The 13,184-nt window shown below is 32.4% G+C and overlaps 4 protein-coding genes across 5 annotated transcripts in view; 3 read left to right on the top strand and 1 right to left on the bottom strand.

Moving 5' to 3' along the window:
- LOC125809295 (photosystem II 10 kDa polypeptide, chloroplastic) overlaps positions 1–13,184 on the bottom strand; it is a 204,526-nt gene that overhangs the window by 187,694 nt on the left and 3,648 nt on the right. The window lies entirely within an intron of this gene.
- LOC125809205 (THO complex subunit 3) overlaps positions 1–13,184 on the top strand; it is a 152,162-nt gene that overhangs the window by 79,033 nt on the left and 59,945 nt on the right. The window lies entirely within an intron of this gene.
- Positions 1,675–7,440, top strand: LOC125809117 (WPP domain-interacting protein 2). Its single transcript, XM_049488758.1, is given in 4 exon segments — positions 1,675–1,816; positions 2,069–2,278; positions 2,281–3,162; positions 5,966–7,440. Coding segments are annotated over 3 exon segments (1,794 nt in total). The 5' UTR covers positions 1,675–1,816; positions 2,069–2,070; the 3' UTR covers positions 6,670–7,440.
- Positions 8,977–10,704, top strand: LOC125807337 (zinc finger protein ZAT4). The gene is made up of 2 exons (XM_049487038.1): positions 8,977–8,981; positions 9,533–10,704. The coding sequence occupies exons 1-2, from the start codon at positions 8,977–8,979 to the stop codon at positions 10,539–10,541; spliced, it is 1,014 nt and encodes a 337-aa protein (XP_049342995.1). The 3' UTR covers positions 10,542–10,704.

Below are 13,184 nucleotides of genomic sequence, written 5' to 3' on the forward strand. Positions count from 1 at the left end.
TTATCATTTTCATTTTCTTTTTACTTAAAAAATAAAGATGACCTATATATGGCCCAAAACAATGACTTGTTGGGCTGGGGAAGAAGAATGGTAAAGTTTTCACGGGCTGTCTTTTTCCTAGACAACTATTTAAAAAAGAGCAACTTTCACATATAGCAAACATAAAAATCATATTTGTATGTTATAGCTATAGTTTGCATAATTGCGCTCCATAGCAAACATAAATATGTATATTTCGCTATACATATACAAAAGAAAACAGTTGTATAATTTGTTTCTGTTTCTGTTTCGGTATACATATACAAAAGATCAATTGTATAATTTGTGTTTGTATAAAGAGAGAAAGACAAAAGAAAACTAGGCAGGGGAAGATCATATTTGTATAATCATAAGTGTATAAGACGAAAATATATGCATTTGTATTTGTATATACAATTTTCTCTCGCTTTATACAAACACAAACGCAATGTATACATTTGTGTTTTGTATAAAGTGAGAGAGGCGAGTGAGATCTGGGAGAGGGGAGAGAAGGGAACGAAAATATATGTACATATACAATTTTCTCTCGCTTTATACAAACGCAAACACATTTTATACATTTGTGTTTGTATAAAAGCGAGAGAGGCGAGGGAGACTGCCAGCGAGAACGAGAGTAGCAAGCGAGATTCACTAGGAGAGAGGCGAAAATAGCAACAATTTGTTATGGGGTACAATTAAATCAAACTATGGTTATAGCATTGAATTTGAATTAATAGTTTGCTATTATATACAATTTTCCCTTTAAAAAATGACCTTCTTTTATTTCTCTTATAATTTATGGACATTTTAGATCGTAATTAAAAATTAATTTTGAAGAAATTGAAAATATATGAGAAATATTAGATTACAATATAAACTTTTGCAAATTATCACAAATGTGAGACGTTCGATAGTTTAAATTTAATTATAAAATTAAATAATATATATACAAACGCTAGATCTGAGCTTAACGTTATTCGAAAGAGTAATTTTCTAAGGCTATATTTGTTCAACTTTTAAGAATAGGAATGAATCATTTAAATAAGGATATTTGTCAAAGCCTTTTGGATTAGTCCAAATTATTGGTAATCAACAATTAAATTTACAAGTATCATAATGTTTTCCTCTTTCATCATCGTGGATGGCACTTCATTAGTTTCCTCTACAATGAAAAAATAAAATAAATCATCGAGACCTTTGGATTTTAAAGTATTATAGAAATTGTTCTATTAATTTTTAGTATTTGACTTTAAAACCATATTATAAGTTTTCTCAATACGTGGAAATAATTAAGATCGTAAATGCTATTTAGAAAATATCTTTTTTTATTATGATATGATTTAAATAAACTTATTTCGTAACATCATATATTTGAAGTTTCCACATGTATCTAGACTATTGAATTGAATGTTATAGTTGAATATTGTAACTTGTTTAGTATTTATAATATATTCGTTATTAAAAATTACAATAGAATAATAAGTATTTACTCATTTTATCATAAATCTCGGAATGAAATGTGGTTTATGAAAATGCATTTGAAGAGAGTTGTTTTATTTCTAAAAGTGAGACTTTTCAAAACGAATTCGAATCGACGGAGATAATATACAAATTGGCCTAGTAATGGGAAAGAGGGAATAGTTAATATGCTAAAAATAAAAACAATAAAGATAGTTGTAACAGTTCAGGCGGCTAATAATTTCCCAAATTCGTTCCGAATTCTAGGGTTTCCATAATCCCAATTCTATTCGAATTCATCAAAATCTCTTGGAAATCCAGCACAATAATGAATGAAAAGGTACGCCCAGTTACTTAATTGCTTCTCCATTTCCTAATTTTTCGCATCTGCAGTACAAGTTTTTACAATGAACGAATTCAATTTTGTTCAATATGATGATTTTTCAAGCTGCAAATTGTCGAAGCAATCATAATTGATTTTGTCGAGAAATTTTGTTTGAATTGTTCTCCGTCAGCTGGAATGATGGTGGTTGTTCTCGATCTTGATCTGGGTTCGTAAAAAAGGTTTAATTAAATATATATTTGTCTCTAGTTATGGACTTGGAAGAACAAAATTCAGCTAGTAAATCGGTCCAGGATAATGAAGAAATGATCAAACCGCCAAGATTTGAAAATGGTAATCAAAGCAAGGTAGAAAGTAGTAATGGGTCTAGTCCTCCTGGGGATAATAGTAGTAATAATAATTTGGATGATGTAAAAGGCAAGGGAATTGAAATTAAGGGGGTTGAGGATTATTCAACCCCCTGGTGAAATCCTCTCCAACAACTAAGGGGTTTGGGTTAAAGAAATGGAAAAGGATGAAGCGGGATGCGCAACGCCAGGATGGGGATAGCAGTGTAAACAGTGGTAAGCTGTTGAAACGGGGTTTGGCGAGTGAGGTTGCTAATGCGGAAAAACCTGTAAGCTTTTCTGCGGGAAGGATCCAAAAAAGTGATGGATCTGTTTCATCTACGAATGCAGTATTCATGAATCCTGGAGTTCTGGCTGATGGATTTGGTGTAATAGGCGACTCTGGTTTGGCTATGGGGCCGATTTTCAATGCTGTATCGGAATCAGAGAACAGCGAGGATCGGAGTAGTAGGTCTTCTACGGCAGCTAGTGCTCCAAAGGCAAGGTATGAAGCTCCCGTGCTCCCTGGTTATCCATCTGACAAGCATTGGTTGAGGAGTTTGAGTGGGAAGAGCTTGAGCACATCAGCTCAGAAACCACATCAGGGAAAAGGTCGGTCTGAAACTAGTAAAAAGCCTAGAGGAGAAAGGGTCAAAATCGAGAAGGAAAACTCTCATTCCAGCATGGAATCTGACTCGCGTAGCTCTAATTTTCTCTTTATGCAGGGTGACTTTGCTACAAGTAATGGTACAAAAGGTGAAAGGTCAATGATCTATGATGGAGAATCCAGTGATGAAGCTCAGGACAGAGAAAGACCAATTGGTGAGGAACTTCGGGCTGGTCGCGAGAGAGGGAATGATAGGGAGTCTGAAAATGTGTCACAAGAAGATCTAGCTGCTGAATCTCCGTGGGAAGTTAATGAAGAGAAGAGTGAGAATCGCGGTTCATCCACTGATCACGATCCTCTAACGGAATCTATCTTCAATTTCCAGGCTGCTCAAGAAGCTCTTGCTAATGGTACATCCTTAGTTCTTGTTGAACATTTCAAATTTACTTCTGCTTAAATGATAATATCAATGTATATCATGATTTGCCTCATAAATTTGTTCTTGCATATTCTGTATGTTGCACTAGGTGGAGTCTTTCTAGTTGGATCAATATGCTTAGAGGATGGTACTTATGTTTGACACTTCCTATTTGGGCGTCACTCAAGAAATATATGCTAGCATCATCTAGGAACAATAACATCAAGTTTATTAGTCAGTGAATCTTTTTTTAGGAGGTAGCATTCATAATCCTTATAATGTACATATCCCTAAAGAATCATTTGGAGATGGGCTATGCTTTCCCCTCTTCAAGGAGGTATTTAATCGTTTATATTTGGTTATCATGCTGTAATGTGTGTGCATCTCAGACCATGTTGTTCTTTTCTTTTCTGAAAACAGCTTTTATGTGCCTAATGTCATGTGTTTTATAATTACCGTTTCTTTAAATTTTTGTTGGTATAATAACTTGGATTATACTGTGAGGGGTCGTTTGGTGTGAAGGATAGGTACAAATAGTCTTGGGATAAATATTTAGTGGCACTTAATTTAGTGTTTGGTTGGGAAGTTTGGGATAACTTATCCTGGGATTATGAATTAGTGCCGGGATAAGTTATCCCTCATATTGGGTGGTATAGTAATCCCAGGATAACTTATCCCGGGATAAAATAGCTAAATGACAAATATGTCCCTTTAAATCCTTTTTATACATCATTTTTCACATTTATGTATATTTACATTTTTTTTAATACCATGCATAATAATATTTAGGGATAAGGGTCTGAAAAATACCTCAACTTTGGTCGGATTTGTTGTTGCGATACTAAACTTTCATGAGGACCTATTACCTCCCTAGATTATTTAATACCGTATTTTAAATATATATATTTGTCCACGTGGACATAAAAAATAATGCAAAATTATAAATAGTAATGTGTCCACGTGGACACATATATACCTTTAAAATACACTATTAAATAGTTCAGGGAGTAAAAAATACGGTATTAAATAGTCTAGGGAGGTAATAGGTCCTTATGAAAGTTTAGTATCGCAACAACAAATTCGACCAAATTTGAGGTACTTTTCAGACCCTTATCCCTAATATTTACTACTTATTTTTATGATAATTATACATATTTTTCTATTAAAAAATTATACTATATAAATATAATTTTTATCTATGAATTTATTTGACTAATTCTTATGTTTATTTTATTTTGATTTCTCATAAATTTTCTTCTCTTTAATAAACTTAAGAGGGAAGTTCTATTTTTAAGCTAAATAAGAAAAAAGTTATATTTTTAATTACACATGGTACTTATCATGGGAATACATGAACAAAAATATTTAAGTTAAATAAAATAAAATTTTTATTTTTAAAAATGAATAACTAAAGCTCGCAAAGAAAAATTTAAAAAGTTTAAATAAAGTGAAGGGTAATTTTGTAAACAAACAACTTGTTCTTAAAATTTATCAATATATATTATTTTGAATATAACCAACCAAACACTCAATAAGAAATAATCCCAGGACAACTTATCCCATCATAACTAATCCCAACATAACTTATCCCATCATAACTCATATTCAAACCAAACGACCCCTGAAGGTGTTGATGTTTTATATATTTCTGTTAGCAATAGCAGAATTTGTTGAGAATGTATTTACAAATACAGAGGCCACTTTCAACTTAAATCATGTCTAGCAAACCATTAAAGTTCGATCTCATGTTAATTGGAAACAGTCTACATAAGCTTATTATCTTTCTGTGTCTGTCTTGACTTAATACCACTTCCTTCTCTGACTCACCGTTCACACAAGTGCACTTAACTTTCTTTTATCTGCATCCAGACCTTACGTTAAAATCTGTTATACCTGCTATAGGATATTCTTGGGTGTTAGAGATTGTAATTTGAAGAATTTAATTTCTGACCGTGAGAAAATAAAATCAGGATATCAATCCCACCTCCTTTTGTTATGGAAGAATTAAGCTCATTGCTGAATTTGTTATTCAGAGCTGACCTGCCAGTGTAGTAAGTTAGCCTCACAGGTAAGAGAGCCATCATCATCACATTTGGGACACATGGGTGAGAAAGGCCTAACCATTTCTCAGCAAAAGAGGCCCACTCTGCGAACAAGGTACTGTTAAGGTGGATAGGCTTTTAGCTCCCAGGGTTGGCGCCTTGTGTGCCTCGAACTATTTTTTAGAGGCTTCTTTGGGATTTCAGCCTGCTCCCACTCCATCCAAACGTCTCCCGTCCCACAAGGCTGTAGATAGAACAAATTACAGAGAAGCAAAAGTCATTTTATGTGAGGTTGAGAGTCTTGGTCAAAATAAAACTTTGTTTCTTGCTTTTGAAGCATTAGATGGACATGTTTAGGTGCTTGCACTCCCAGTTTAGTAATCCCTATCATTGTCATATAAGGATTGCTGGTTATCGGTGTTGGTTCTGTTTGACATCAGAAGCACATTACAAGGAAAGTACATATTATATCATTTGAAGTAGTTGACCAGTTCCGTTTCTGTGAATGTTCTTATTTTTGGATGAGCTTTACTATGTCGTATGTTTGTACTATGCTTAAAGAACTTTTACTGATCTGTTTACTGAATAAGTATATCCATTGATTTTTGGTTGTTCACAAGCCATATTCCTTGAGCTTTCCTTGTCTTTCTTCTTAATTTAATCAGATAAACCATTAAATATTCTTAAAAACTCGTGGAATTTCTTATTATCCGTGCAATTGGGACTAATTTTATTGATGTGCTTTCTACACAGAAATTCAGAAATTCAAAGAAATTGGGAAAGATACTACCTTTGGTCATTCGCTTGAGGATGTTGGTATACCTTTAAATTTCACTTCAGATGACTCAAATTTCCCTAGACCAAGCACATCCGTGCTGTCACAGAACAGAGATGGTGCTCAACATTCTCTTAACTCCTTGGAGTCTGAAGTGTTTAGCCTAAAACAGAATATATTACTGTTGCAAAACAAGGTTCAGAAGGCAGCTGACCTGGTTATATCCAAGGAAGCAAGAATTACTGAACTTGAAGCCATTTTAGGTAGTAGCTCAAAGAGTGAAGAAGAGACTATTGAAAATGAGTTCGAGGTTCTCTTTAGACAGAAAATTGAAGCTGAAGTTCAGTATTTGGCATTATCAACAACAGCCCAAAAGTTGAGAAGTGCAGCAGTGGATCAACTTACCCTCTTGGAAGAGCAGAAGACATTAGCTTCAGAACAAGCACAGATGGTGCACGTGCTTGGAGATGCCGAAGCAAAGGCTGTAGTGCTCAAGACACAAACCAAGAAGTTGGAAAGTTACTGTGAAGATTTAGCAAGCACTGCTGAAAAGCTAATGCTACAGAAGAAAGTCTGTAAGTACAGTTCGTGTTTTTTCATACAGTTGTTGTTGTTGGCCGCTGTCGTTGGACTGTTTCTGATGCAGATATCTCCTGATCATGCTGAACTTGTACCCACCTAATGTTAGAGAAGTTTCTTTCTTTCTCTTTTTTTTTTCTCTCCCTATTATCAACATCGTTATCCTTCAATGTTGAAAGTTAGATTAGTTTGTTTTAGATGTCTATAGATAGCTGAAATACCTACTTCTCATTTTGCCGAGTCTGTATTCAAGGGTAATCATAGAAGATGATCCGTTCGTTCATAAGTTGAGATAATTTTGCTTCTGTAAAAGGGTGAGCACGTTGAAGTTTTTTAACCTGGGGTCTCATAACAATACCACTTTAGACATTTCTGTTTGTGTGTGATGAACTATGTAATGATCTAATTGGATTATCATACGACTTTAGACATTTCTGTTTGAAGTTGAAGCAAAAATGGTATGTACATGAATTGAAGCTCCTGTAGAAAAGCAAGCCTGAACTTCAGCCATACGAAACATCAAATACCACGTGTCTTGAGTTGTTCCGAAGTTGATAAACTGGTGCATGTATGACTTAAATGGTGATCCCGAGATCGGGTATCTGGCCCTTTACAACAGCCTTAAAAGGCTGTGCCATCATTCTAGGCCCTAACCATGTCTGTTATCCATGGCCCTTTTATAAGATTGCTAGTCTTTAGTATGAAAAATATTGAAATATTAAAGTAGATAGTAAATTACAGGTAGTTGATCAGTTATGTATTATTTTCCTTCTAAGGAATTACGTGTGGTATTTTTTATTTACTTTAGAAGGAGAATAAAATCTGGCCACTGACATGTGAACCCATAAATACAATGTTTGTTTTTGCTATCTAATTATAGTAACCTTTTCTTCTGTAATACTTGCTTGAACCACCATATATTATTTCCAACTATGTTATTTGACTGGACTATATAGCCAATCAAATATACTTTATACCTTAAGGGTTCGTTTGGTATCATGGATAAACGCTAATTAATTTTAGAATGAGTTTATTGTGATAAAATTGCGGGATAAGTTATTCTAGTGTTATTTTTGTCCTATATTAAAGATGAAATGACTTGTTTTCCAACAAAACAAGCTCTAAAGAAATTAGATAAACATAGTACTCCATACTCCATAGAATACCTAATGATTCGGTCCCAAACAAGTCTTCATCATGCATGTCGCTCCATTTAAAACGTTGTTATACTAATAACACATTTTTTTTCTTTCTAAAATGACATTTCGTAGTCAGATTTTGAGATTCAAAGTTTAGTTCTATCCTTAATTTTACAAGTTTAAATCACGAAATACAAGTCGTTGAGAAGATTTGTGATGAAAATACAAAAGGTTGTTCTCTTGTCACTTTTTACTTTTCAATTGTTAAACTACATGAATATCGATCAACATTTCAAGATATATCCTTTTACCATATGCAATTTATAGTTACTTTTTATATAATCTTTTGAATATCTTAAACTTTAATTTTAAAAGTTTGTATTAATCTAATTCAATTTAATTTCAAAGATTAATTTTCGACAAGCAAAACATGACAACTATTTAGAGACAAATGGGAATATAGAAAATTGAAATATAGCATTAATATGTGGATTTGGGCGGTGCGAATAAGGCATGAATATGATCGGATAAAATACTACGAGTGAAAGAAATACATAACTAGTAAATGACTACTTAATTAAGGTAATAAATGACTATTTTCCATATTCAAAGTAAGAAATTAAATGCACACGGTAAAAAAAAAAAGAAGAAACTTTTGCAAAGAGTTTTGGTAACTTTCATACTCTTTGACAAAAATCTACATTTAATTGGGTAGAGATTTTAGTAAAATGAATGGGAGAATATCTATGAAGATAATTATCACTTTGAAAGTTCAAAATTATTTGAATTCACAAGAGTTTTCGTTTGATTAGGATACTCTTTACTTTTGGTTTGATTGGTAGTCAAAATCTTAAAAGATTTACCTTCTAAACATACCCTACAAAACAAATCATCTATAATAATCTACATAAATTAAAAAAATATTAATTTTACCTTTTAAAACATTTTTACCCTTTTAACTTTAATATATTTTAATTAAAAAATGGAAAACAAATCAGTTTAACTTTAAATAAAAAGAATACTATAGACTTTTTTAATTTTCTGGTCAAATTCTGGTCATTTAGCATTACCCGAAAAGGAAAATATTAAAATATATACTTAAAAGAACAATATTATAGTATCTCTTTTTCCCACTTCCAATAAATGAGGAAAACAATATATATACTCAACATGTTTAATCTTTAATTAATTAAAATATGTGCTTTTTAATCACTTTACTAATTAAATGACTTACATTTGGACTTTTTCGAGAAGTATATTACAGTAAAAATATGGAGTAATAACATAAAGGACAATAACAATATATTCAGTATAATTTCACAAGTAAAATCTGTAAGGGTAATTTTATATGTAACCTTATTCATGTTTTATCGATAGATCCCTCAACTCAAGTTTAACATAATAATATATATATACATGAATAATTAAGTGACGGAACGATAATCGAAATTTAAAAGTATAATAATTACCTCTAAAAATAAATAAAAAGGAAAAAAAAAGTGATTACACATTATCTGTTTTTCCTAGCCACGCCACGCCACAGTCAATGCCTCAGTTGAGAACGTGACAGTCAATTTTCCACACATTAGCAGTTTTAGAATGACTCTTCCTAATCCCTTCCCTCTCTTCCTCTTCTTCTTCGTCTCATTTTCTTCTCTTTTCTCATATTAGTTACTTGTAATTATCTTTCCGTTTTTGAAGCTCATGAATTTTTTTCTCGCCATGGCTTTCCTTTTCAGCTAAGTTACCTCCTTCTCAGCTCGTAGCTAACATATTTTTTTTTTTATAATACAAAATTTGTCTGTTGGCTTGTTCTAGTTAATTCAGTAATTATCAAGTTGGCATGGGGACGTTATGGATAAATCAGATCTCGGAAAAGGAGGTGTTAGGAGATCACAAAGATGTTATGGAATTTGGAGATGAAGATGAAGATGAGATTATTCCAAAAGATAATAAGAGGAGGATTTGTCGTGTGTGTAAGAAAGGATTTAGTTCTGGTAAAGCATTAGGAGGTCACATGAGAATTCACGTTCAGTCTTCGAAAAAGGAAAAATCGAAACCACGAGAAGAACAAGTGGATGTAGAAAATGATCAGTTGGTACCAATTTGTAAAGTGTGTGGTAAGATTTTTCCGTCGATGAAATCGTTGTTTGGGCATATGAGGTCTCATCCTGAACGGGCATGGAGAGGAATTCTTCCTCCTCATTTGAAATCTAGCGATGAGATCCGAGCCAAAAAAACAGCTTCTGCTACTGTACCTGGATGGTCAGTTACAGCTAAGCGAGGGAGAAAGACCAATGCTGAAGACGACGAACAATTGCAGGATGCTGTTCATCATCTTATGCTGCTCGCCAACGGAGATTTAATTGAGTCTGGTGTTACTGGACATGATATTCTGGAAGAATTGGAGAAAACGAACAGTAATTCTCTTACATCCAAAGCTGAAAATGAGGAATTTGTTTCTGAAATGGAGATTATTGATAACAGGAAGAGAAGGAAGAAGAAGTTGAGGCATCTGAATTCTGTACAGGATAGTCCAGCTTCAGTTACAGCAGCAGCAACGCCTGAAAAATTCAAGTGTAACACTTGTGGAAAAAGCTTCGCAACTCATCAAGCACTTGGTGGACATAAATCAAGGCACAATAAGTTGAGAATCGTAATTGAAAATTCCAACGATTCTAATGTAGCTGCAATCAGTGAAGAAGCAGCTGCTAGCAGCTCAAAGTTGTTGGCTGATGGAGGAAGAATTGTGGATTTTGATCTCAATGAATTGCCCTCTGATCATGAGGATGAACTTGCTGGTAATCCTGACTACTTTCCCTTTTTTTCTATTTAACAATATATAAGTCTTCAAGTTCGAGTGTGGAATCAATCGACTCCTCAGGATGCTTTTTGCACCAGACTGCTATCGATAGTACATTAGTTTTAGTCTATATATCAGTTTAAATTTCTAATCATTGCAAAAATACTAATTAGTAATTAACCATCTTGGTTACTTAGCTTGTATTTTTTTTTTCTTGTTTAACATCCTTAGCTTAATGTGGTGTTTTGAAGTTGGGGTTTGTTTGTTATTATCTTGATGGGAATCATGATTGTCTAAACAAGCCTGCTGGAAAACACCAAATGTATATAAATATGCACAGGATCTCTTTGGTTTAATTTAGTTCTGATTTCTCCCAGAACTGTTTTTCCTTGAATCGAGGATCTATCTAAAACAACTTTCGTACCTCTAAGGTAGGGTAAGGTCTGTTACAACTTCGCTATCTTGGGTATGTTATTGTTATTGTTGATTTCTCCGCGACATATATTTAGGTTTCAATTCATTGTGTTTGAGGGCTACTTTCTCCATTTGCTGGCTTTTTACTTTTCGATAGTCAATTTTAATTAATTTTTGAATGAAAATTACTACTATAAGTCGCATTATAACATGATAAGAAAAATGTATTTTAAAATTTTGGTCAAAATTCACGTAGTTTGAAACTTTGAATCTTGGTAAATGAAAAGCCATATATAGTTTGGGTCGGAAGGGGAGGTAGATGGTTGTGATTGCTTCATTTCTTTTTCAAAAACAACCTCTCTATCTCCACTCTGCTCAACATCACTTGTGAACCAATACTTTGTATGTTATTATTGTTGTTGTAGTATTTAATGAAACTAAGAAAATAATAGTTTGGTTGTAGAAATCTCGATAAATTTGAAGTCAAACTTTATCATTTATTCTGATTGGGAAAAAATAGAAATTCAAGGACATAGCAGACCAAAGGAAATCTTCAAAGAGTAGGACTCTAAACATTGTTTGCAAGTATATAACTATAAAAATTATGAGTAAATCCTTTTAACAAATTACTCCTTTCATCTCAAATCACTATTTTTTACTATATTAATATTTGAAGAATCGATTTTCTTGAATCTAGAATTTATCAAAAACTTGAGGTCGGTAAATATCCATTCTTTCTAGCTCCACTCGTGGGATTATATTGGGTACGGTATTATCGCATTGATATTATATTGGGTACAATATTGTCATATTGATATAAGAAGAACGACAACTTATAATACTTTTCAGGAAGATTTTTAATATTTAAGTTTTAAATTTCAAATTTTAAATTAGTCAAATTAACTTAAGAACCTTAACTTATGATACTTTTCATGTAGTTTTTGAATATTTAAGTTTTAATTTTTAAATATTAAATTAGTCTATCCAATATAATATTTCAAAAATTAATTAAATTAACTTTCGAAAAGGATGATATTTTGAGAGGAGGGAAATATTGTGATCATAGAATTAATAAATTAGTTAATTTGAAAGTGTTCAAACCGTAAGTCACGGCTTAGGAAGAGGAAGAGAAGGTCTTGTAAGAAGAGACTATCAAGGAGAAAAACCAAAAACACAATATATATATATATATATATATATTGTCATCAATGCCAAAATCATTTATCGTTGATATATTTACCTATGTGGGATCAGAAAATAGATGTATTCAATATTTACACTAAACTATATACAACGTTTTACCATAACTAGCTAGGGTAGAAACTATAGTTTAGTTTATCATAACAAAACTATATACTTTGATTTAGAGCAAGAAACTGCTTTTACAAGTTGAAAAACACATTTCCTTTTTTAAACCTTGTAATTCTTTTTATATTAATTAGCCATACACAAACAAATTACAAAAGATTTTCATATGACACCTATTGAGGATGGTGACTAATTTTCCTTTTTGAAACATTTAGGAGAGAATGGTACAATATATGGTAAAGGCAAGAAATAAGTTATTAAGTCCAACTGTTTACTGCCCACATTCTCGTGACCATAAAATATATGAAAGCATCATTCCTAAATTCCCCACTATCATTTTTACTCTATATATTCTCGTCGCTTGGTATGATGTATAAAAATTGTATTGAATAATGTATATTAGAAATAAAAAGCTTAAAAAAGTATTGTATTGTTAATATCATGATTTATTAATTATAAGAATACTATTAAATTTACTTATTCATATTAGTGCATTCATCTTCTTAAAATTTTGAATTTGTCCTTACGACAGAATCACAACCTTGTATCTCTCTTTATAGCTTATGATCAAGAGTTTTGATAACATTTTCTTCAAAAACAATTTCCATCCTATCTAACACATCCAAGAAAAGAAAGGAGTTGTAAATGTTGGTATTATGTAAGTGGTTCTCAATTGCTCCAGAGCCAAGTGGAGCAAAAATTGTTCATCCAAACTTTCTTCGATACAAAATTACATGGTAGACATATGAAATCTCCTTAATTTCTGTGTTTTATGTCTAGCGCAGGACTTATAGGATCACAAGTGTTTCCTCACTAGAAAATCCGCAAATTTGATCAGTTACTCTTTATGTTTTATCAGCACACATAAATATATGTTCATCAAAAGCATATACTTCATTTTTTCTTCTTCTTTAGTATATGATTCGCCTCCTACTTAATCATAAGCATCGAACT

This window comes from Solanum verrucosum, unplaced genomic scaffold (assembly GCF_900185275.1).
Source record: "Solanum verrucosum unplaced genomic scaffold, falcon-dt-bn FXZP01000277.1, whole genome shotgun sequence".
NCBI lineage: Eukaryota > Viridiplantae > Streptophyta > Magnoliopsida > Solanales > Solanaceae > Solanum > Solanum verrucosum.